Source organism: Ovis aries, chromosome X (assembly GCF_016772045.2).
Source record: "Ovis aries strain OAR_USU_Benz2616 breed Rambouillet chromosome X, ARS-UI_Ramb_v3.0, whole genome shotgun sequence".
Classification (NCBI taxonomy): Eukaryota; Metazoa; Chordata; class Mammalia; order Artiodactyla; family Bovidae; genus Ovis; species Ovis aries.
This window is the reverse complement of record NC_056080.1, coordinates 84732149-84758199: the sequence shown is the minus strand read 5'-3', so window position 1 is coordinate 84758199 and position 26051 is coordinate 84732149. Positions and strand designations below refer to the sequence as shown.

The following is a 26051-nucleotide window of genomic DNA, read 5'->3' as shown; positions in this document are numbered from 1 at the left end:
TATAAATCTCTTAGAAGTTCATTTTTATGTATATGGCCTATTTTGAGTTAATTTTTGTATAAGGTGTGAGGCAGCGGTACAAATTCACTTTTTTGTATGTGGATATCCAATTGTCCCAACACCATTTATTGAAGAGACCATTCCTTCCCCCACTGAACAGTCTCAGCACCTTGGTCAAAATTCAACTGGCCACAGATATAATAGTTCATCTCTAGACTCTCAATTCTATTCCATTGAGTTATGTCTACCTTTGTGATTAATACCAGAGTATTTTGATTACTGCAGCTTTGTAGTAAAGCTCTAAAATTTGGAAGTGTGAGTCCTCCAACATCTTTTTCAAGACAGTTTTGACTACCCTGGGTTTCTTGAATTTGCATATGAATTTTAGGATCAGCCTATATCTGCAAAAATTCTATCTGGAGGTTAAACGGGAATTATGTTGACTTTGTTGATCAGTTTAAGTAGGTATACATTCATCATATATGTTTGACTCTTACACCAGAGGCCCAGCCACAGTAAGCCCGTCCAATAAAATCAAATAACAATAATAATGGCTGACACTGAGCACTCACCTTGTATCAAGCCCTCTGCTAAACACAGGGGCCATCTCATTGAACTCTTACAATTATTACTAATTTATTATTATTATTAACCTCATGCAACAGATGAGGAAATGGAGGTTCAAGAAAGTCAGATAACTCACTCAAGGTAACAGTTGATAAGTGACAGAGGCAGAGTTCAGACACACATAGTCTAATTCCTGAGTCCCTGCCTTTCTCAATCCTGAATATACAAAGAGACCTTTCATACTCATTAGAAAAAAAAAGACAAGCAACCTGACAGAAAAATGGGGGAAGGATATGAACAGACAATTCAAAGAGGAAAATGCAAATGGCCAAAAAATAGGATCTCTTTTGTCCATCATACTGGTAAAATGTTTTTAATTGGTAAAATCTGGTGATGATGAAGGTCTGGGGAAAAAGGTACTCATAACAGTATCAGTGGGAGTACATGATGGCACAATCATTTTGGAAACAATTTGTCAGCATCTATTAAAGTATAAAATACATATACCCTTTGGCCTTGTAGTTTCATTATACTTGAGAACGAAGGAAACAGACAAGAATGCTCACTTAAGTCCCATGTGTAACTGTGCAAAATAAAAACAAACCACATGTCTGCCAGTAAGAAGTGGCATCACTGGCCATGGCTGAAGCCATACCACTGGAATGCCAGTTTCATGAAGCAAACGTTTGTGTATGAGATATAAAATGTAGTATGCTGAATGGTGGCTCTCAAAATATATAGCCAAGTACTAATCTTATGAATGTGACTTTACTTGGGAAAAAAAGGGTCTTTGCAGATGTAATTAAGTAAAGATCATGGGATGAGATCATTTGAGATTATCCAGGTAGATTCTAAATTCAACAAAAACTGTCCTTATAAAAGACTGAGAGGAAGACACATACATGAAGGAGAAGGGCAAGTGAAGATGGAGACAGAGATAGGAGCCACGCAGCTGCAAGCTGAAGACCACCTGGAGCCACCAGAAGCTAGGTTAGGCAAGGAAGCATTCTTCGCCTGGAGCCTTCAAAGAGGAGTATGTTCTGTCAACACTGTGATTTTGGATTTCTGGCCTCCAGAACTGGGAATGAACAAATTTCTGTGGTTTTAAGTCACCCAGTCTGTGGTACTTTGTTACAACATCCTGTAACAAAGGAAACTACCATAGAGAGCTATATTTACTCAGGTATTCAATACATATTAATTTTTTAAGTTGTGAAATATATACATATAACTGAAATGAAGAAGCCATATACATGTTACGTAAAACATAAAACACTGAACAACCTATATGTATAGATGTTCATAACAGCAGAGAAAACTAATTGGGACCAGCATATCCCAAATTGGCTTAGGCAATTCCCTCTGGGGAATGACAGCAGGTGTTACAGGATGAGGAGGGACCAAAGCAATATCAGCTTTACTTTCTAAGTATTCATGCATGTTTAAAAGAATGGTTTACAGAATTGACAGAGACACGTCTACCCCAATGTTCATCGCAGCACTGTTTACAATAGCCAGGACATGGAAGCAACCTAGATTTCCATTGGCAGATGAATGGATAAGAAAGCTGTGATACATATACACAATGGAGTATTACTCAGCTATTAAAAAGAATGCATTTGAATCAGTCCTAATGAGGTGGATGAAACTGGAGCCTATTATACAGAGCAAAGTAAGTCAGAAAGAAAAACACCAATACAGTATATTAATGCATATATATGGAATTTAGAAAGATGGTAACAATGACCCCATATGTGAGACAGCAAGAACAGACTTTTGAACTCTGTGGGAGAAGGCGAGGGTGGGATGATTTGAGAGAATAGCATTGAAACATTTATATTATCATATGTGAAGTAGATCACCAGTCCAGGGTCGATGCATGAGACCAGGTGCTCAGGGCTGGTGCACTGGGATGACTCTGAGGGATGGGATGGGGAGAAAGGTGGGAGGGAGGGTCAGGATGGGGAACACGTGTACACCCATGGCTGATTCATATGAATGTATGGCAAAAACCACCACAATACTGTAAAGTAATTAGCCTCCAGTTAAGATAAATTTTAAAAAAAAGAAAAGTTAAAAGAAAAAAAGGATGGTTAACCTTGAGAGAAAAATTTAAATTTAAAAAAATTTAAAGAGAAATTGATGATAAAGCTTAGCATTTGAGAGGTTACACACAGACATGACATAAAGAATAGTCATTATAAAAAGATCTAAAAAGAGAAACAAATCCCTTATTCACTTCAAGGTATCTTTTTCTGAGCTAGAAAAAGCTAGTTCTTGGAGGTCACTGCTGGGGTGTCAAACCAGCAAGGGCTATGACTTGAGTCAGAGAAAATCCTGGATCAGTTATTACACATTTTTAGTATTCTCCATAAAGGAAACAAAGGATTTTAAATATCCAGATTTTCTTTTAAATAATTCAAATTATAATAACCATGTTATATCTGATTAATCTAGAGCCAGACATCTTGGAATGTGAAGTCAAGTGGGCCTTACAAAGCATCACTATGAACAAAGCTAGTGGAGGTAATGGAATTCCAGTTGAGCTGTTTCAAATCCTGAAAGATGATGCTGTGAAAGTGCTGCACTCAATATGCCAGCAAATTTGGAAAACTCAGCAGTGGCCACAGGACTGGAAAAGGTCAGTTTTCATTCCAATCCCAAAGAAAGGCAATGCCAACCAATGCTCAAACTACCACACAATTGCACTCATCTCACATGCTAGTAAAGTAATGCTCAAAATTCTCCAAGCCAGGCTTCAGCAATACGTGAACTGTGAACTCCCTGATGTTCAAGCTGGTTTTAGAAAAGGCAGAGGAACCAGAGATCAAATTGCCAACATCCGCTGGATCATGGAAAAAGCAAGACAGTTCCAGAAAAACATCTATTTCTGCTTTATTGACTATGCTAAAGCCTTTGACTGTGTGGATCACAGTAAACCGTGGAAAATTCTGAAGGACATGGAATATCAGACCACCTGACCTGTCTCTTGAGAAACCTATATGCAGGTCAGGAAGCAACAGTCAGAAATGGACATGGAACAACAGACTGGTTCCAAATAGGAAAAGGAGTACGTCAAGGTTGTATATTGTCACCCTGCTTATTTAACTTCTATGCAGAGTACATCATGAGAAATGCTGGGCTAGACGAAACATAAGCTGGAATCAAGATTGCCGGGAGAAATATCAATAACCTCAGATATGCAGATGACACCACCCTTATGGCAGAAAGTGAAGAGGAACTAAAAAGCCTCTTGATGAAAGTGAAAGAGGAGAGTGAAAAAGTTGGCTTAAAGCTCAACATTCAGAAAACGAAGATCATGGCATCCCTTCCCATCACTTCATGGGAAATAGATGGGAAACCGTGGAAACAGTGTCAGACTTTATTTTGGGGGGCTCCAAAATCACTGCAGATGGTGACTGCAGCCATGAAATTAAAAGACGCCTACTCCTTGGAAGAAAAGTTATGACCAACCTAGACAGTATATTCAAAAGCAGAGACATTACTTTGCCAACTAAGGTCCATCTAGTCAAGGCTATGGTTTTTCCTGTGTTCATGTATGGATGTGAGAGTTGGACTGTGAAGAAGGCTGAGCGCCGAAGAACTGATGCTTTTGAACTGTGGTGTTGGAGAAGACTCTTGAGAGTCTCTTGGACTGCAAGGAGATCCAACCAGTCCATTCTGAAGGAGATCAACCCTGGGATTTCTTTGGAAGGAATGATGCTAAAGTTGAAGCTCCAGTACTTTGGCCACCTGATGCGAAGAGTTGACTCATTGGAAAAGACTCTGATGCTGCAAGGGATTGGGGGCAGGAGGAGAAGGGGACGACCGAGGATGAGATGGCTGGATGGCATCACGGACTCGATGGACGTGAGTCTCAGTGAACTCTGGGAGATGGTGATGGACAGGGAGGTCTGGCGTGCTGCAATTCATGGGGTCGCAAAGAGTCAGACACAACTGAGTGACTGAACTGAACTGAACTGATTTGATTAAGTGAAACAGGCCATCTACTGTTTTCCTTGAATATGTTTCTAAATGGGTAGTGCATATTAAGCACTGTTATATGCATTTAATATTCTGATTTACTACTCACGCTTTACTGAAGAAGTTCCTTCCACTGCATCCTCCAGACGGAAATCACCAGTGTCCCCAGATCCTGAAAATTAAAAAGAAAAAAAAAGATTTTAAAATGTAACTCTTTTGGAAAGAAATAAAATAATATAAATATACTCTTGTAACTGTCACTTCCCTTTAGACAGTGTTATGAAGACAATTCCACAAAAGGAAATCAGTTGAAGCCACCCAAAGATACACTGAATTGATATCCCTCAGCAAGCAATCTATTGATTCCAAAACAACAGCAAAAACAAAACAAAACCAAAAAAAAAAACAAAACCAGTCCTCAGTCCACTAGAGGACTGAAGGTTCAAGTGTATGAAAAATGAAGTATTTAATATAACCTTATAGAAAAAACTTCTTCATAGTATGACTTTTGATAATGAGCCAAGTTCTTTCACCCCATTCCAACTCTCATACAAAGGCTACTCTGCATTTTGGCAACCTAGGACCTGCTCCCCGCCACCAACCCCAGCACCTACACCTAGGCTAGTATCTGACACATAACTAAAAAGGCTGTGCAGAAGAGTTTTTCACAATTTATCCTCAGAAGTGGACCCATCTGCCCAACCCTGATTGCTACTGAACTTGACAGCTTTCCTTCCCTCTAGGTAGGCATGTAGTTTCCCACAGGGTATACACATTAAGTCTCAAGCAAACCACTTTGCACGTATACTGAAGTAAATGGACAGTAGATTACAGAAGCCAGGTTTCTCACTGCTGGAGAGGGAGGTTACAGACCAGAGAATTAGAAAGAGATTCATATGACAGTTGACTAGAATTGGAGACATCAGTATGAATAATGTTTAGCCATATATATATATATATATATATATATATATATATATATATATATATGGTTATATATAGAAATAGTCAAACATGTGCATATACATGGGGTTAGTATTCAGATATACATCCCCTTGCTCTATCAGATGAAAAGGCTTAGAAGCAACAACACCCAAGTAGCAATGAACACACCTGGCACCCAGATTTGGTTTCTAAATACAATTTTCCAATAAAAGGAACCAGACCTCCTTGGAGACATAGCTGATTCTAGAATTGGGACAGGAAATATCTAGATGAGATCTGAGCTTCTTACAGTGCTAGGAAGTACTTTTAAAAATATTTTATATTGGTGGGTATATGTCAAAGGGGCACAGAACTGACAGAAAAGAGTTCTCAATTGCTAAAGCTGGAAAAATTTAAAGTAGCAAAATAAAGTGGTACTGGATTATGACCCTATGTATAAAATAAATATCCACGACTCTATGCTGATATAAATGACTGAGCAAAAACATAAAAACAGAAGAATTCACATTAATTTATGTAGACATTTCTCCTCTCCATAAGTGCTGACTCCCTTCCAACATTATAGTATAAAGGGTGGGGAAGAGAAAAGAAACCTCACAGTGGAGAAACTGACATATATACTACATCAGCCAGGTGATCAAGATTAAGATTAAGAGTGATGAGTTATACTGATACTATATTCCTTGCCCTTTTTTTTTTTTTTTTTTTTTTTTTGGTCTTGCTGTACAGCATGTGGAGTCTTAGTTCCCTGACCAGGGATGGAACCCGTGCCCCCTGTAGTGGAAGTACCAAGTCTTAACACTGGACCACCAGAAGTCCCAATACTATATTCCCTTGATACAATGAGAAGGGCACTAAACCTCTGTGGTCTTCCTCAAGGAAGGATAACTCCATAACCCCAGTATAATCACAAGGAAAAGAGCAGAAGAACTCCAACTGAGGCGCATCCTACAAAATACTTGACTAATCAAGTGAAATGCTGGGCTGGATAAGCACATGCTAGAATCAAGATTGCCAGGAGAAATATCAATAACCTCAGATATGTAGATGACACCACCCTCATGGCAGAAAGAGAAGAGGAGCTAAAGAGCCTCTTGATAATAGTGAAAGAGGAGAGTGAAAAAGCTGGCTTAAAACTCAACATTCAAAAAATCAAGATCATGGCATCCAGTCCCATTATTTCATGGCAAATAGATGGGGAAACAATGGAAACACTGACAGACTTTATTTTCTTGGGCTCTAAAATCACCGCAGGTAGTGACTGCAGCCAGAAATTAAGAGACACTTGTTCCTTGGAAGAGAAGTTATGACCAACTTAGATGGCATATTAAAAAGCAGAGACATGACTTTGCCGACAAAGGTCCTTTTAGTCAAAGCTATGGTTTTTCCAGTAGTCATGTATGGATGTGAGAGTTGGAGCAGAAAGCTGAGCAGTGAAGAATTGATGCTTTTGAACTATGGTGTTGGAGAAGACTCTTGAGAGTCCATTGGACTGCAAGGAGATCAAACCAGCCAATCCTAAAGGAAATAGGTTCAGAATATGTTCATTGGAAGGACTGATGCTGAAAGTGAAACTCTAATACTTTGGCCATGTGATGAGAAGAACTGACTCATTGGAAAAGACCCTGATGCTGGGAAAAATTGAAGGCGGGAGGAGAAGGGGACGACAGAGGATGAGACGGTTGGATGACATCCCCAACTCAATAGACATGAGTGTGAGCAAGCTCTGGGAGTTGGTGATGGACAGGGAAGCCTGGTGTGCTGTAGTCCATGGGGTCACAAAGAGTTGGACTTGACTGAGCAACTGAACTGAACTGAATACTCCTCAAAACTTTCAAGGCTGTCAAAAACTAAGTTTGAGAAACTGGCACAGCTTAAAGAGCCAAAGGAGATGTAATGATGGAAATTCACGTGGTACCCTGGATCAGATCCTAGGACAGAAAAAGGACTTTAAGTAAAAAACTAAGAAAATCTGAATCTGGACTTTAATAACAGTGTATCAGTGTTGGATCATTAATTGTGATATATGTACTGTACTGATATAAAATGTTAATAACAATAATCTAGGTGTAGAGCACATGGGAACTCTTTGTATTAGCTTTGCACTGTAAATCTAAAACTGTTCTTAAAAATTTATTTTTAAATATCTATTTCCTATAGCAAAAAAAATTAAGGTAACCACTAAAAAAAGAGATATAGGATGTATAACCTCTAACTTATTCAAGAATGAAAAGTTAATACCAACAACTAAAATTCAACAAAAGTTACCAAATGGAAAAAACAAAAAATACATTAAATACAAAAGATGGACTTTCCATACTGTCTAACACAAGGATATGTATAACTATGCTAATAAAAAGTGAGTGTAAATAGAGTAAATTTCCTATTGAAAGGTTGTTGCCATGAGCCATGAACGACACCGGGATTCTTGGCCTCTGGAGGAGAAGAATTTGATCTGGGGTCGGTGACGAGACTTGATCCCTCAGAGCTTTTGTGTAGTAAAGTTTCATTAAAGTATAAAAGGAATAGAGAAAGCTTTTGACATAGACATCAGAACGGGGCAGAAAGGGTGCCCCCTTACTAGTTTTTAGTAAGGAGTTATATACCTATTAGCAAATTAGCTGCAGGCCACTGTTGACCCACTTCCACTGGAGAAACCTGGACACTCACAGGTAAGTCTGGCTCAGTCTCTTGTGGGGACTACTCTTTTCTCCCAGCTCCTGGTGACACAAGGTCTTGTTTGTGCCCTCCAAGAACCTGCTTTCTCAGTCCTGTGGAAGTTCTGTTATCAAATCACACTGGCCTCCAAAGTCAAATTCCCAGGGGTTCACAGTCCTTTGCTGGATCCCCAGTGGAATGGCAAACCATTTCAGTATTCTTGCCTTGAGAACCCCACAAACAGGATGAAAAGGCAAAAGATAGGATACTGAAAGAGGAACTCCCCAGGTTGGTAGGTGCCCAATATGGCACTGGAGAAGAGTAGAGAAATAAGTCCAGAAAGAAAGAAGAGACAGAGCCAAAGTGAAAACACCACCCAGTTGAGGATGTGACTGGTAATGGAAGTAAAGTCTGATGCTGTAAAGAACAGTATTACATAGGAACCTGGAATGTCAGGTCCATAAATCAAGGCAAATTGGAAGTGGTCAAACAGATGGCAAGAGTGAACATCGACATTTTAGGAATCAGTGAACTAAAATGGACCAGAATGGGTAAATTTAATTCAGATAATCATTATACCTACTATTGTGGGTAAGAATCCCTTAGAGGGAATGGCGTAGCCCTCATAGTGAACAAGAGTCCAAAATGCAGTACTTGGGGGCAGTCTCAAAAATGACAGAATGATCTCTGTTTCTTTCCAAGGCAAACCATTCAATATCACAGTAATCCAAGTCTATGCCCCAAGCAATAATGCTGAAGAAGCTGATGTTGAATGGTTCTATGATGTCCTACAAGACCTTCTAGAACTAACACCAAAAAAATATGTCCTTTCCATCATAGGGGACTGTAATGCAAAAGTAGGAAGTCAAGAAACACCTGGAGCAATAGGCAAGTTTGGCCTTGGAGTGCAAAAAGAAGCAGGGCAAAGGCTAACAGAGTTTTGCCAACAGAACGCACTGTTCATAGCAAACACACTCTTCCAACAACACAAGAGACAATTATACACATAGACATCACCAGATGGTCAATACCAAAATCAGACTGATTATATTCTTTGCAGCCAAAGATGGAGAAGCTCTATACAGTCAGCAAAAACAAGACCAGGAGTGGACCATGGCTCAGATCATGAACTCCTTATTGCCAAACTCAGACTTAAATTGAAGAAAGTGGGGGAAAGCACTAGACCATTCAAGTATGACCTAAATCAAATCCCTTACCTTCATACAGTGGAAGTGACAAATAGATTCAAGGGATTAGATCTGATAGAGTGCCTGATGAACTATGGACAGAGGATCGTGACACTGTACAGGAGGCAGTGATCAAGACCATCCCCAAGAAAAACAAAGGCAAAATGGTTTTCTGAGGAGGCCTTACAAATAGCTGAGAAAAGAAGAGAAGCAAAAGGCAAAGGAGAAAAGGAAAGATATACCCATCTGAATGCAGAGTTCTAAAGAATAGCAAGGAGAGAGAAGAAAGCCTTCCTCAGTGATCAATGCCAAGAAATAGAGGAAAACAGTAGAATGGGAAAGACTAGAGATCTCTTCAAGAAAATTAGAGATACCAAGGGAACATTTCATGCAAAGATGGGCTCAATGAAGGACAGAAATGGTATGGACCTAACAGAAGCAGAAGATATTAAGAAGAGGTGGCAAGAATACACAGAAGAACTATACAAAAAAGATCTTCATGACCCAGATAACCACAATGGTATCTGAGCAAGACATCCTGGAGTCTGAAGTCAAGTGGGCCTTAGGAAGCATCATTAAGAACAAAGCTAGTGGAGGTGATAGAATTCCAGCTGAGCTATCTCAAATCCTAAAAGATGATGCTGTGAAAGTGCTGCACTCAAGATGCCAGAAAATTTGGAAAACTCAGCAGTGGCTACAGGACTGGAAAAGGTCAGTTTTCACTCCAAACTCAAAGAGAGGCAATGCCAAAGAATATTCCAACTACTGCACAATTGCACTCATCTCACATGCTAATAAATACTCAAAATTCTCCAAGCAAGACTTCTACAGTATATGAAGAACTTCCAGATGTTCAAGCTGGATTTAGAAAAGCCAGAGGAACCAGAGATCAAATCGCCAACATCCATTGGATCATTGAAAAAGCAAAAGAGTTCCAGAAAAAACATCTATTTCTGCTTTATTGACTATGCCAAAGCCTTTCACTGTGTGGATCACAACCAAATGTGGAAAATACTTCAAGAGATGGGAATACCAGACCACCTTTCCTGCATCCTGAGAAATGTGTATGCAGGTTAAGAAGCAATAGTTAGAACTGGACATGGAACAATGGACTGATTCCAAATCAGGTAAAGAGTATGTCAAGGCTGGATATTGTCACCCTGCTTATTTAACTTATATGCAGAGCACATCATGAGAAATGTTGAGCTGGAGGAAGCACAAGCTGGAATCAAGATTTCCAGGAGAAATATCAATAACCTCAGGTATGTAGATGACACCACCTTCATGGCAGAAAGAGAAGAGAAACTAAAGAACCTCTTGATAATAGTGAAAGAGGAGAGTGAAAAAGCTGGCTTAAAACTCAACATTCAAGAAACTAAGATCATGACATCTGGTCCCATCACTTCATGGCAAATAGATGGGGAAACAATACAAACACTGTCAGACTTTATTTTCTTGAGCTCGAAAATCACTGCAGATGGTGACTGCACCCATGAAATTAAAAGAGGCTTGTTCCCTGGAAGAGAAGCTATTACTAACCTAGAGAGCACACTAAAAAGTAGAGACATTACTTTGCTGACAAAGGTCCTTCTCATCAAAGCTATGGTTTTTCCATTAGTCATGTATGGATGTAAGTGTTGGACCATAAAGAAAGCTGAGTGGTAAAGAATTGATGCTTTTGAACTATGGTGTTGGAGATGACTCTTGAGAGTCCATTGGACTGCAAGGAGATCAAACCAGTCAACCCTAAAGGAAATCAGTTCAGAATATATTCATTGGAAGGACTGCTGCTGAAGCTCCAATATTCCGGCCATGTGATGCAAAGAAATGACTCATTGGAAAAGACCCTGATGCTAAGAATGAAGGCAGGAAGAGAAGGGGATGACAGAGGATGAGACGATTGGATGGCATCACCGACTCAATGGACATGAGTTTGAGCAAGCTCCGGGAGCTGGTGATGGGTAGGGAAGCCTGGCATGCTACAGTCCATGGGGTCACAGAGAGTTGGACATGACTGAGTTACTGAACTGAACTGATATAACAAGTGCTAACAGGAAGGAAAAAAAATATTGATATAAGGCAAGATAAAATTTAAGACCTAAACCTCTAAAGAGGAAAAGTGACATATTTTAGGGTTTAAATCATATAATCCACCAATAAAAGTCATGCACTTAATAACCCAGCTTCTAATATTCTAAAGTAGACTTTCAATTCTTCCTTTGATGAAATAATTGGTATCAGATTAGCCTTCCCATCATAAGTAACCATAAAATGAACAAAACATGAGGCAACAGCTTTCAGCATTGAACAAGTATTGAGAGACTACAGTCCCTGAGATCAGGGAAATTATGATAGATAGATTCAACAGGTATTCCTGGACTGGATCCTGAACCTATAACTATAATCAGTGGGACAATGAGTGAAATTTGAATGAGGTCTGTGGACCAGATGGTAATACTGGCTCATTGTCAATTTCCTGATCTTGATGGATGTACTATAGTCATAGAGGACGGTTGTCCTCATTTTTAGGAAATGTATACGGAAATATCAAGAGATGATGGGTATCATATTTGGGACTGATTCTGAAATTATTCAGAAGAAAAGTATTTGAAGGTAAATACGTACACCAGAGCAAATGTGCTATAACTGGGAAATCTAGGTGAATAGTAAATGGGAATTCCTTGTATTAGATAATATTGGAACAACTGGTGAAACTTGAATGGAATCTGAGAATTAGGTAGTATTAATGGATCTGCATTCATTTTCTGATTCAGATGGTTACATTGATGATATGCAAAAGGATGTTTGTAGGAAAGGCACTCTGAAGTATGTTGTGAGAGGAAGGATTATAGGGTATGGTAACATCTTCTCAACTTATTAGGGGGGAAAAAGAAGGTCCCTGCACTGTACTTGCAAGTTTCCTGCAGGTCTATAATTCTTAAAACATTTAGACAATTAAAATAATTTAAATATGCATATTTCTCAATTCAACAATTATACTTTTAGGTACATGTTACAGAAAAATACTTGCACATGTGCCCAAAGAGGTACGTACAGGATGTTTATAGCAGTACTGCTTACAAGAGCAAGAAGAAATGGAATCAGACCAAGTGTTCACTGAAGAATAGTTGAAGTAAATATGGTTCTTCAATACAATGAAGTATTCTTCAACTGTTTAAAAGAATTTCCTCAACTTGATAAAGAATATCTACAAAAAAACCTACAGCAAACATAATCAGGAACAAGGCAATGATGTCCCTTCTCAGCACTGCTTTTCAACATCATACTGTCATCCCCAGCTACTTCAATAAAACAAGAAAAGGAAAAAAGGTATAAAGACTGGGAAGGAAGAAATAAAACTGTTTTTGCAGAAGACATGATTATCGAAAAAAATCCACCCCAAAACTCAAAACTCCTAGAACTAATAAGTAACTATAGCAAGGTTGCAGGGTATATAAGTAGATTTCCTATGTACCAGCAATGAACGAATGGGAATTTAAAATATTAACAAAAAGCACGACACTGTTTACATTAGCAGCACCTCCCCTAAATAAACACCTTAGAGAAATCTAACAAAATATTCACAAGATCTATATAAAGAAAACTACAAAACTCTAGTGAAAGAAATCAAAAGAAAAGAGATATTTCATGTTCATGGATAGGAAGATTCAATACTGTCAAAATGTCAGTTCTTCCCAATTTGATTATAGATTCAGTGCAATCACAATTGAAATGTCAGCAAATGATTTTGTGACTGACAAACTGATTTGTAAGTTTATACTGACAAACTGATCAAGTTTATACTGAGAGGAAGAAAATCCAGAATAGCTAATACAATATTGAATGAAAAGAACAAAGTTAGAGGACTGACAATACCCATCTCAAGACTTACTATAAAGTTAAGATACTGTGGTATTAGCAAGAGACAAAGAGATCAATGGAACAGAACAGGGAGCCCAGAAACAGACTGACATAAACATAGCCAACTGATCTTTGACAAAGGAGCAAAGGCAATACGATGGAGAAAAGACAGTCTTTTCAACAAATGGTGCTACAACACCTGGACAGCCACATGGAACAAAAAAAAAAAAAAACAGACACAGACCTTAGACTTTTCACATTAACTCAAAATGAATCATAGTGCATTGGTTTCTGTTTTGTTGACAGTTTCCTTTGCTGTGCAAAAACTTTTAAGTTTAATTATGTTCCATTTGTTTATTTTTGCTTTTATTTCCTTTACTTTAGTAAACAGATCAAAAATTAATTCCTGAGGTTTATGTCAGAGAGTGTTCTACCTATGTTTTCCTCTAGGAATTTTATAGTGTTCAGTCTTACATTTAATACATTTTAATACATTTGTACATAAATACATTTAATACAGACTTTAATACATTTTGAGTTTATTTTTGCATATGGCATTAGAGAATGTTCTAATTTCATTCTTTTACATGTAAAAGCTGTCCAGTCTTCCCAGAACCACTTTTGAAGAGACATTGTCTTTTCTTCAATGTGTGTTTGTGTCACTCACATGGAACTAAACAGACATTTTTCCAAAGAAGATATACAAATGGCCAACAGGTATATGAAAGATGCTGAACAACATCCATCATCATGGAAATGCAAATCAAAGCCAGAATGAGGTATCACCTCACACCTGTTAGAATGGCTAGAATCAAAAAAACATGCTAAGTTTTGGTGAGGGTGTGGAGAAAAAGGAATCGTTAGGCACTGCTGGTAGGAAGTAAATTGGCTCAGCCACTCTGGAAGATAATATGGAGGGTCTTCAAAAATTGAAAAACAGAATTATGGTCCATCAAATCCTACTTGTGGGCATATTGCAAAAACAAAGGAAATCAGTATCTCAAAGAGATATCTGCACCACCACCACCACTCCCCAAGCTATGTTCCTTGGAGCCTTACTCCCAATAGCCAAGATATGGAAACTAAGCGTCCACAGATAGACAAATGGATAAAGTAAATGTGGTATATACATACACACCACAGAATCTTACTTGCCATTTAAAAGAAGGAGATTCTGCCTTTTCAACAATATGGATATATCTAGAAGGTATTATGCTAAGTGAAAAAAATCAGAGGAAGACAAATAACTATATGATTCCACCTGCACATAGAGTCTAAAAAACCTAACTCATAGAAACAGCGTAGAATGGTGGTTGGCCACCAGGGACTTCAGGGGTGGGGGAAATGGGGAGATGTTGATCATTGTTGGCCATGGGGTATACACTTCCAGTTACAAGATGAATAAGTTCTAGGGATCTAATAAGTGTGTGGTATAGTATGATAACTATAATTAGCAATTTTCAAGAATATTATACACTATCGTTAAGAGAGTAGATCTTAAATGTTCTCACCAGACACACACAAAAAAATGCAATTCAGTTCAGTTGCTCAGTCATGTTCGACTCTTTGCGACCCCATGAACTGCAGCGTGCCAGGCCTCCCTGCCCATCCTCAACTCCCGGAGTTCACTCAAACTCATGTCCATCAAGTCGGTGATGCCATCCAGCCATCTCATCCTCTGTCGTCCCCTTCTCCTCCTGCCCCCAATCCCTCCCAGTATCACAGTCTTTTCCAGTGAGTCAACTCTTCACATGAGGTGGCCAAAGTATTGGAGTTTCAGCTTTAGCATCATTCCTTCCAAAGAACACCCAGGACTGATCTTTAGAATGGACTGGTTGGATCTCCTTGCAGTCCAAGGGACTCTCAAGAGTATTCTCCAACACCACAGTTCAAAAGCATCAATTCTTCAGCACTCAGCCTTCTTCACATCCATACATGACCACAGGAAAAACCGTAGCTTTGACTAGACAGACTTTTGTTCGCAAAGTAATGCCTCTACTTTTGAATATGCTATCTAGGTTGGTCATAACTTTCCTTCCAAGGATCTTTTAATTTCATGGCTGCAATCACGATCCACAGTGATTTTGGAGCCCCCCCCCAAAATAAAGTCTGACACTATTTCCACTGTTTCCCCATCTATTTCCCATGAAGTGATGGGACCAGATGCCATGATCTTCGTTTTCTGAATGTTGAGCTTTAAGCCAACTTTTTCACTCTCCTCTTTCACTTCCATCAAGAGGCTTTTTAGTTCCTCTTCACTTTCTGCCTTAACGGTGGTGTCATCTGCATATCTGAGGTTATTGATATTTCTCCCGGCAATCTTGATTCCAGCTTGTGTTTCTTCCAGTCCAGTGTTTCTCATGATGTACTCTGCATATAAGTTAAATAAGCAGGGTGACAATATACAGCCTTGACGCACTCCTTTTCCTATTTGGAACCAGTCTGTTGTTCCATGTCCAGTTCTAACTGTTGCTTCCTGACCTGCATATATGTGTTAACTAATCTTGTTGTGGCAGTCACTTCACAATATACACATGTAGCAAATCATCACATTGTCAATTATATATTAAGCATGCTGAGGTGGAAAAAGATAAAGAAAAAAAAGATATGAACTGTGTGAGTCAGAGTTGGTGTATGCCTTGTCAGGAGGTTGCTAAAGCTATACACATAAACAAAAGCAGACCAAGTGAAAACAATGGGTTAAAGACTTTAACTGACACATTAAAGAAGACAGATAGATGGCAAATACACACAGGAAAACATGTTGCACATCATATGTCAATAGGGAATTCAAATTAAAACACTGCAATACCAGTATACACCTATGAGAATGGCCAAAATCCAGAACATGGACAACACCAAGAGCTGATAACGCTGTGGAATGAAAGGAAATCATATTACTGCTGGGAGTGCAAAATGGTACAGTCACTTTGGAAGACAGTTTGCTGTTTTCTAAGAACACATACATACCATATGATCCACCAATTGTGCTCCTTCGTGTTTACCCAAAGGAGTTAAAAACTTATGTCCAAACAAAAACCTGCACAATGTTTATAATTTCCTCATTCATAATTATGAAAGCTTGGCAACAGCCAAGATGTCCTTCAGAAAGTGAATGTTAGTCTCTCAGTCGTGTCTAACTCTTTGCAACCCCATGGACTGTAGTCCACCAGGCTTCTTTGTCCCTCAGTAAGTGAGCAGATAAATAAACTGTGTTACATTCAAGACAATAGAATATTATTCAGCACTAAAATTAAATAAGCTATCAAGGCATGAAAAGATACAGAAGAACCTCCAATGCCCATGCTAAGAGAAAGAAGCCAATTGTAAAAGTAAGATAGTGTATGATTCCGACTATCTGACATTCTAGAAAGACAAATATGAAGACAGTAAAAAGGATCAGCGGTTGCCAGGGGCTGTGTAGGGGCAGAATGACTAGGTGGAGCACAGAGAATTTTTAGAGCAGTGAGACTATTCTCTATGATATTCTGATGGTGGATGCATGCCATTACATGCTTAGCTATGTCCAACTCTGTGGGACTCCATGGACTATAGCCTGCCAGGCTCCTCTGACCATGGGATTTCCCAGACAAGAATTCAATACCACCAAGAGTGAAACACAATTCAAACTATGGACTTCGGGTGATGATAATACTGTCAATATAGGTTAATCAATGGTAATGAAGATAACATTCTGGTGAGGGGGGGTGTTGGTAATGAGAGAGGCTGTGTATGTGTCAGGAGGTATATGAGAAAACTATATACCTTCTGCTCAATATTGCTCTGAGCCTAAAACTGATATAAAAAATTAAATCTATTAAAAAGAAGAAAGGCATAAGCCTATGTGCTCATGGGAGAGAGCTCCAAGATACAGTATTAAATAAAGTTGCAGGGAGATTTTTTTCCATGAATATCTACATTTATAGCCATAAAAATCTTCTGGATGGAAGCTTACACACAGCCTGGTAACAGTGGTTATGTTTACAGAATGAGAAAAGGGGTCAGAGAGAAAGAAAACTTTTACTATTAATTTGAATCCTTTTTTAAAAAATTTTAATCTCATATATAAAGTGATATATCTTGTAATAATAAATAATTTTTAAAGTTTTCTATCATAAGCCAATCATCCTATTGGATGTTTCTTCAAAACACTCTCTCTCTCTCTCTCTCTAATATAAACACATATAATGGAATATTTGTCATAAAAATGAATGAAATAACGTCATTTAAAACAATATGGATAGACTTAGAGGACATTATCCCAAGTGAAATAGCCAGAGAAAGACAAATACTGTATGATATCACTGTGGAATCTAAAAAACACAAGTGAACCAGTATAACAAAAACGATTCACTGATAGAGAACAAACCAGTGGTTACCAGCCAAGAGAGGAAACAGGGGAGGGGCCAGATAGGGGTAGGGGATTAAGTATAAACTATTAGGTATAAAATAAATAAGCTACAAGGATATATTGTACAACATAGAGAATATAGGCAATATTTCCTAATACTATAAATGAAATTATTCATAAATATTATGAATATGTTGTATACCTGAAACTTATATGACATTGTACATCAACTATACCTGAATAAAAAAAGGAATAACACAATTTTGCAGATTTATGAACCCCTCACTGATCCTGAATTCAGTGGACCCAAATGATCTGTGGACAAAACCATTCAAAATTTCAATTTACATTCCAAGCTATTAAGACTTCAGAGCCTACAACCAAACACAGCTGCTAAAATCAAGATGGAAAGAAACATTCTCATGAGATATACCATACCTCAAATGGTCCTAAATACAGCTGTATTGTGGATCATTCTGTAATGTATAGAAGTATATAGAATTGCTATTCTGTGCCCCTGGAACTAAGAGTTGTAGATCAGTTTTACTTCAATAAAAAGATAAAACTATTAGGGAGATAGCTCCATATCAGAAAAAAAGAAGAGGTATAGGCTATATCCTACAACTCTTCTATGTGACCTATACTAAATGACTCAGTTTGGGTGGAAGGCAGACAGGAATCCTCTGTGCTAAGGCCACTGATTTGCCCTCTGGTGCCAGACATGCAGTCGAAACCAGCTGACTCATCACAGGCTCAATTTACAAGGCCCAAATCTCTGTGCCTGTGACGCTGGTGCTCCAGCATCGGGCAGAAAAGTTACTTCCAACACAGAGGGCCACAAATTTTTAATGGAGAAAGCATATCGTGAGCTGGTTACACCCATCAGAAAACATCCTTTCACATAAGGCAAAACTTTGGAAATGGTACCCTTGGGCCTGTGTATGTCCTTGAGAAAATATATATAATAAGGAAAGTGCCAGTTCTATCCACTGGCACCCCGGCAGCCCGGGTCTGTCCTGAAGTGGACTGTCCTCCTTTGGGAGGGAACACAAACTTCACCTCATACTGCAACCTGACCCACCGTGCCTGGGTGACTGGTGTCTAAAGCTAAGGGCGCATTTAATGAGGGCTATAAAAACAGGCACAGCAGGCTCTTGTTAGAGGCTTCTGCCATGAAGTGGCTGAGATCTGGCACTTGCCAAAGCCTTGATGGAAACATCTAATCCAGGAGAGAGCCAATGCAACTGATGCACCCCTTGAGTATCTTTCATGAGGATTTCATCACTTCCTGTCCCTTGCCCCCCCCCCCCCCCACCCCCACCCCACGCACTGTTGTCCTCTCGCTTGTCCACTGAGTTCAGGCTGAAAGCACACCCACTCTGGTCACTTGTTTAGTCATTCTCTCTAGACCTGCCCTGGCCACAGTAACTCCTGGCTACATGCTGCAATTCACATTAATTAAAATTCAATAAACACTTTAAAAACAAGTGCCTTACTCACACTAGCCACCTTCCAAGTGCTTGACAGCCATGATTGGCTGGGGATGACTGTTTTGGAGGGGCTGACAGAGAATCAGCCATCATCACTGCTCTAGACAGTGAGCTGCTGGAAGCAGGCACGGGGCCTGGCAGAAAGGAGGCGCTCCCTGAAGGGTATGTTCATTGTGATCATCCAAACTGTCCCCAAGCTGTGAGAGTGCTACCAGTAGATTGTACCTGATACTACTTTGTAACAAATCCATTTGGGTTTCATGCCAAGAGCAAGCTCCTCCCTGTAGAGCAATGTGTCTGTTCCCTACTGCTGGATGAAGAACCGCATGGACAGCCAGGATCTCTGCTTACTGGAGATGTCAGAGGCAAAGCCACAACTCAGTCAGGGAGATGGGATGCCTCTCCAAATGCCCGCTCACATCCATCACCCTGCTCTCTAATGATGGTTTCCCTTCCACCTGTTTCCTCTGTTCATATAAGGAGCTTTCAATATTTTTGCAAGGGTCCAGTACAAATCCTAAATGAATAAATATTCACCTAAACTGCTTTGGTTCTCAAATTTTCAAACCTTGCCATTTTTTGGTGAATAAGAACCCAAGGGACATCTGAGACTGGTAAGTTGTGGCTGCCTAATCTTAGGATTTCACTTGTCTGAGTGAAGCGTCCATAAATACTCCAACTATATTTAAGTTTGTCCAAGAAAGCTTGGACAACAGCCACCTGCCTGACATTGGGGCTAGTGCCTGCGGCAACACCACAACTGCAAAGGAATGGAGTTATTTATCTGAAAGGAAACTAATTTGATCACCAGCGAGGTCGTTAACAAGTACAGGGAAGATCCACACTAGAAGACGGGCCAGAACGAAATTCAAATCATAACCCAGTAAACATAACTGTGGCACAAGGCCCTTGATCATCTGGGTTCAGGGGATAAGACTAAAATCATCCCCAGAAGATTGAACCTACAGACAGAGGGTGGGGGCACAGGGTGATTGAACCTGAAATGAGCCATGGAATAAGGACGTTCCACTTTAATGTGATAAAGACCTCAGCTGATGCAGCTGCTTGTAAAACCCTGTGCTTCCCTGGCTTTCTGGCAGGGGACCATTGGGCCGCTAAGTAATAAAAGGGAAACCTGCAGGTCAGAAAAACAACTTCCCACCCTGCTGCAGTAGGGGCTCCCTGCCGACCACGGGCATGTTCCTGAAAACTGCTTATGGGAAATTGCCACCGCAAAGTCATGGGCATGGATGGTCAATTTTACAAATGTCTCTGTGAACACACTTTCTCTGTCTCCTGCCTTGTGCTGGAGAGGGTGGGAGCAAACCGAAAATGCTAAATTATGCTCATTCAGATTTCCCCAAATTTCTGCCCCATTTTAAATCTTGTGGCCTCAGTCTAGATTCAAACGCATGTGTCTTGATAAATTTACTCTTTTACACCTCCAAGCATGCTGAGTAATTAATATTCTCTGGGTTGGCTAGGCACTGCAGCCTTGTGAGGGAACATGAAAATGGCTTCCCTCTGATTCTGATTACTAAACGGATTTAGCTATTGCCACCTGAGTTCCCACCAGTTTCATGAATAAATTTAAAGCACTCCCAGAGAGGACAAGAATGACGCAAAGGCAATAGTTTACCAGAAAGCAGGGATCAGCATTTCAGTCCCAAACAGCCACTGCCATCAACACATCTGCAGTTCCACCCCATATTCACAGGGTGCACCTCATGCCAGGCACAGTCCAGGGAAGGATGGAGATGCAGGTGACATGGCTAAGTCTCTCTACGTATTTCCAGGAAGCATCTAAGTGTCCTGCATACATGGCAAGTAGCTTGATTTTCAGTGTTGGGGGAGGAATTTTGCTTTACAAATTGCTTAAGTCACTTTGCCGATTGAAAGGACAGTTTCAGAAAAAGGATTAAGAAATAGAAAGGACAGTTTCTTTATTTCCATACAGAAAGGTACATGCTGCCCATGATGGCTGTTCAGAGGAAATTCCAAAGGTGCTTGGAAAGCCTGCAAGGATAACCTTTTCCACAGAAGTTGAAGCTGACATCTAGGAGAGTCCTCAGCCAAAAAAATAAAATTAATTAATTAAAAACTGGACTGGGCACCAGGAGCCCAGGAAATGAGGGCTAACAGCTAATAAGTGTGTGGTGTCTCTCTGGGGTGATGAGAATATTCTACAGGTAGATAGTAGTGAAGCTTGCACAACCTAGAGAATATACTATAAACCAGATTAAGCTGGTGAATTTTATGTTATGCAACTTACATCTCAATTTTTAAATGTACTAGTTTTCACCAGGAACTGCCCCCAGCATTCAGCTCTGCAACTGGGGTATCCAGGACCTCAGAGATCAGACACCTGATCAGGTGGGAAGCTGAGGGCCACAGCAGTTAATTATTTGGCAGTGGAAACAGAAATAGTCCTGGAGCCAACAGATCCGATGTCTCGTCACAGCTCAGCCACTCACTGACTGGGGGTCCTGCAGTGTTCACTTGACCTCATAGGAAGTCCTCATATGGAAACTGAAGGTATATCTGGTTGCTTGACCCTCAACGCAATAAGGTGGATGGCATGATGGAAACAAAGCCACCGTGAACAAATAAACTGTCAGGATGATGTGCCAGGAGGCGTGGGGTCTTGGGACAGCCCTAAAACAAAAGGCTCTTGGGGCCAGTCTCTAAGAAGCAATGCAAGACTCTAAGTGCCCTGCTGATATCAAGTAAAAAACTGGAGCCTCATGGGGTGGGAAGCGGAAGGTGGGACGAATTGAGAGTAGCACTGACATATATACACTGTAATGTGTAAACCAGGTAGCTAGTGGGAGGCTGCAGTATAGCACAGGGAGCTCAGCTCAGTGCTCTATGACAACCTAGAGGGGCAGGATAGGGTTTGGGGTGTGAGGGAGTCCGAGAGGAAGAGGGCATATGAATATGTATAGCTGATTCATGCTGTTGTACAGCAGAAACTACAACGTTGTAAAGCAATTATAGTGTGTTAGTCACTCAGTCGTGTCCAACTCTTTGTGACCCCAGGGACTGTAACCCACCAGGCTCCTCTGCACATGGAATTCTCCAGGCGAGAATACTAGAGTGGGTTGCCATAAAGCAATTATACTCCAACTTTAAAAAAAATAAAAAAGGAAGCCTAAGGCTTCCCAACTCTAGTCCAAGGACATTTCAAGACAACATGTGAGGATCTCAGTGCTGATGCAGCTTTGGAGTTTAAAGAGCTGGGTTCAGGTCCCCTTCTGCCACTCACCAGCAGAAACACCTTGGACAAGAGCCTTGACAGCTCTGTGCCTCAGTTTTCTCATGTGTAGAATGGAGATAACAAGAGACTCTACTGCAGTGGGTTGATGCGAGGATTAAATTGATCATTATGTATAAAGTGATTAGCCCACTGTCTGAAACATAGGAGTCTCTCAATTATCAGTTATTATTATGTTTGGTATTAAGTAGAATTGAAGGGCAAATATGCAAGTAGAAGGCCCTAAATAAACATGTGTGAATAAATAGCCTACAGGTGAGAGTTAAAATGTCCAAAAGCTTAATAGATGCAGAGAGAAAAAAACCACATTCTGATCTACATTTACATAGTATCTGATGTAAATGTAGATCACATTCAGGTCCTACCAATGTGATATTAAGCCTGGGAAATCAGGGCACAAGACTGTTACAAAGCCATCCCCAAACACTGCTAAGCCACAAGCTCATGACTAATGATAAGCAGTGCACATGCCATTTCCTTCCCCTTTAGCCAATGAACATAAACACAAGTGGAGATTGGTATACTTAAATTTTTTTTCAAAAAAAACTGTGTAATTCCTTAAATGAGGACGCTGTCTCTGGTTGATGTTGCATAGTTGGAAGTTTTCAAATCAGAGCTAGGAAGGGCTGAACAAGACCTCAGAGATCATCAAGTCCAACCCACTCATTTCTCAGATAAAGAGAATCCATCAAAATGTTGATATAGTTGCAGGGGAGGGGTGTTTCTGTTAAACAAAGGAGAATCTCATTGTAATACATACAGCTCGTTATGGAGTTCACATATGTTTTCACAAAGCCCAGGATGCATCATAGGCCCTGCAAGAGCCCACCTGGACTGAGCACCTGACCTGTTCGAGTCAACTTCAAAGGCAATGCAAGTATGTCGTGAGGTATAGCACTGGCAAGGGGTTTCCCCGTCCACATTACTGAGTAGGATTGGCAGTGAAATCCGAGTCTACACCTGACAGGCCCATGGAGATTTTGGCCTTACCACTTGACCAGGCCAATGTGAAGAGAGAAAGGCACTGTCAGCCCCAGGTGGCCATCCCCAGCCCAGACCATTCTCCCCAAATCCAACTGTACAGTAGGTCATGCTACCTGACCTGGCAGGGGAGATTTCCACAGCTCCAGAGAAACATGCTCAAACTGGCTGCTGTGTTCCCTCACCTTCCCAGCTGGGCTTCCTCTCTTTACACAGAAGGGCTCCAGTGAGTGCGTCACCACCTACCTGGGCACTGAGACAGGAGCATGGCCATTATTCTTCATTTATTTTTATTTTTGGCTGCGCTGGGCCTTTGTTGCTGCACTCAGGCTTTCTCTAGTTGTGATGTATACACTTCTCATTGCAGTGGCTTCTCTTGTTGCGGAGTGTGGGCTCCAGGGTGTGCAGGTTTAGTTGCTCAATGACATGTGGATCTTCCCAGGCCAAGGATACAACCAGAACTCTGCTGTGTTGGCAGGAGGATTCTAAACCATTGGACCACCAGGAAAGTCCAGCATGGCCATTATTCTTGACTCATCCTTCCTTGTTTATGAATCATCCATGACCAAACTGGGCCTATTTTACCACCAAAATATTTCTGTATTCATTCCATCACTTGCACTTTTGTAGTCACTTCCTTAAAGTCTCATCTCAATGAACACAACAGCCCTTTAAATGCCCTCCTTAGTTTGCGTCTTCTATTCTGCTGCCAGAAAAATATCTTGCTATATCTAAAAACCTAGTTGGGTCACCCTCGGTTACTCAAAAATTCCCAATTTCTCTTCATTCTTGCTTACAGAATCAAGTCCAAACTCCTTGCATACCATTCTAAACTCAACCATTATCTGCTGCCTCCACGCCCACTGCTTTCTTTACCAAAATCCTATAGAGGCCATCAGCATCCTCAGAAATGCTTGCTCCATGGAGCTCCTTAATGCTCTCCCCCTTTGCCAAGTAAAACCTATCACATGGGTCATCCATCTTTCACTCTAACTGCATCAGATACATCTGGGCCTGTAACTCTCATATATGACTGGAAACTTTGAAGATGGGAGCATAGCACTAGGCCTTGTTATATAATAGCACTCAGTTCACTGCCCCAAATTAACTCCTACTCTTCTAGCAAATGCAAGACCATCTACATTCAGGGAACCAACACTTAAAAACGTATTCTTTAACTAGTAAACAGACAGATCTTCTGTCAAGGAAATCTATACACTTTCTCATATAAGCACTGAGGTTTTCAAAAAAAATTTTGTAACAAGCTTGTGTTTGCATATTAGAAGACAATGAATTTAATAGACCTCAAAACTCAAATTATTTTTTTTATTATTTCTTTAAATGTTATCTACCCCTTCTTGGTTGCCAAAAAACATTCTTTATTATTAAAGTTCAACAATTTAAAAAATTAATTCAGATTTCTTGTTTTAAATGATAAAATTCGACAGCACCCTAGTAACATTTTTGAACTTCAGGCCTGGCTCAATTTTTTGTCAAACCTCCATTCTGAAGTGCTTCCTTACTCGTCCATTTGTTCCTGGTCATAAGGCTGACTGTCTTTGGATCAAGTGGCAACCCTTTGGATCAGTCAGAAAACAGAAGTCACGTTCAGGGAAAATATCCCCTGATGAGTGTCTGAGAAGATGTGAAAACTCTCCTTACCAAAGAGTCCTCTTGCCACAGGGCAAGTGAGAAGAAAAGAGGAAAATTTCCATGAAGAGAAATGTCTAGATTATTTGGTCTTTTTTCAATTGGGTTGTATTTGTTTGTTGACGTCTGAGAGTTCTTTATATAATCTGGATACAAGTGTTTTATCAAATGCATGAATTGCAAAAGTTCTCTCCCATTGTGGGGTTTGTCTTTTCACTTTTTGGATGATTTCTACTGAAGCACAAACTTTTTTTATTTTGAAGTCCAATTAATTTTTCTTTTACCACATGTGCTTTTGTGCCCTATCTAAAAAGCCCTTGCCTAACCAAGGTCATGAACATTTATTCTTATATTTTCTTCTGACAGTTTTATTGTTTTAGTTGTTACATTTAGACCTATGATCCATTTTGAGTTACTGTGAATGGTATGAGGTACAGGTTCAACTTCAATATTTTTTGCATATAGGAATCCAGTTGTCCCTGAACCATTTATTGAAGATTCTCTCCCCCACTGAATTGTTTTGGCACCACTGTTGAAGTTCTACTGATCATAAATTTGAGGGTTTATATCCCAAGTCTCAATTCTATTCCATTGATATTTTTTTTATTAATTATTTTACTTTAGAATATTGTATTGGTTTTGCCATACATTGACATGAATCCACCATGGGTGTACATGTGTTCCCCATCCTGAACCCCCCTCCCACCTCCCTCCCCATCCCATCCTTCTGGGTCATCCCAGTGCACCAGCCCCAAGCACCCTGTATCATGCATCAAACCTGGACTGGCGATTTGTTTCACATCTGATATTTTACATGTTTCAGTGCCATTCTCCCATATCATCCCACCCTTGCCCTCTCTCACAGAGTCCAAAAGACTATTCTATACATCTGTGTCTCTTTTGCTGTCTCTCATACAGGGTTATTGTTACCGTCTTTCTAAATTCCATATATATGCGTTAGTATACTGTATTGGTGTTTTTCTTTCTGGCTTACTTCACTCTGAATAATAGGCTCCAGGTTCATCCACCTCATTAGAACTGATTCAAATGTATTCTTTTTAATGGCTGAGTAATACTCCACTGTGTATATGTACCACAGCTTT

At 40.0% G+C, this 26051-nt stretch overlaps 1 protein-coding gene across 2 annotated transcripts in view; it reads right to left on the bottom strand.

Annotated features, from left to right (window-relative positions):
• CD99L2 (CD99 molecule like 2) overlaps window positions 1-26051 on the bottom strand; it is a 132327-nt gene that overhangs the window by 36577 nt on the left and 69699 nt on the right. For both annotated transcript variants that reach the window (XM_042242020.1, XM_027963148.2), the window contains exon 2: window positions 4661-4723. In XM_042242020.1, the coding sequence (XP_042097954.1) occupies window positions 4661-4723 (63 nt within the window). The remainder of the gene's footprint in view (window positions 1-4660; window positions 4724-26051) is intronic.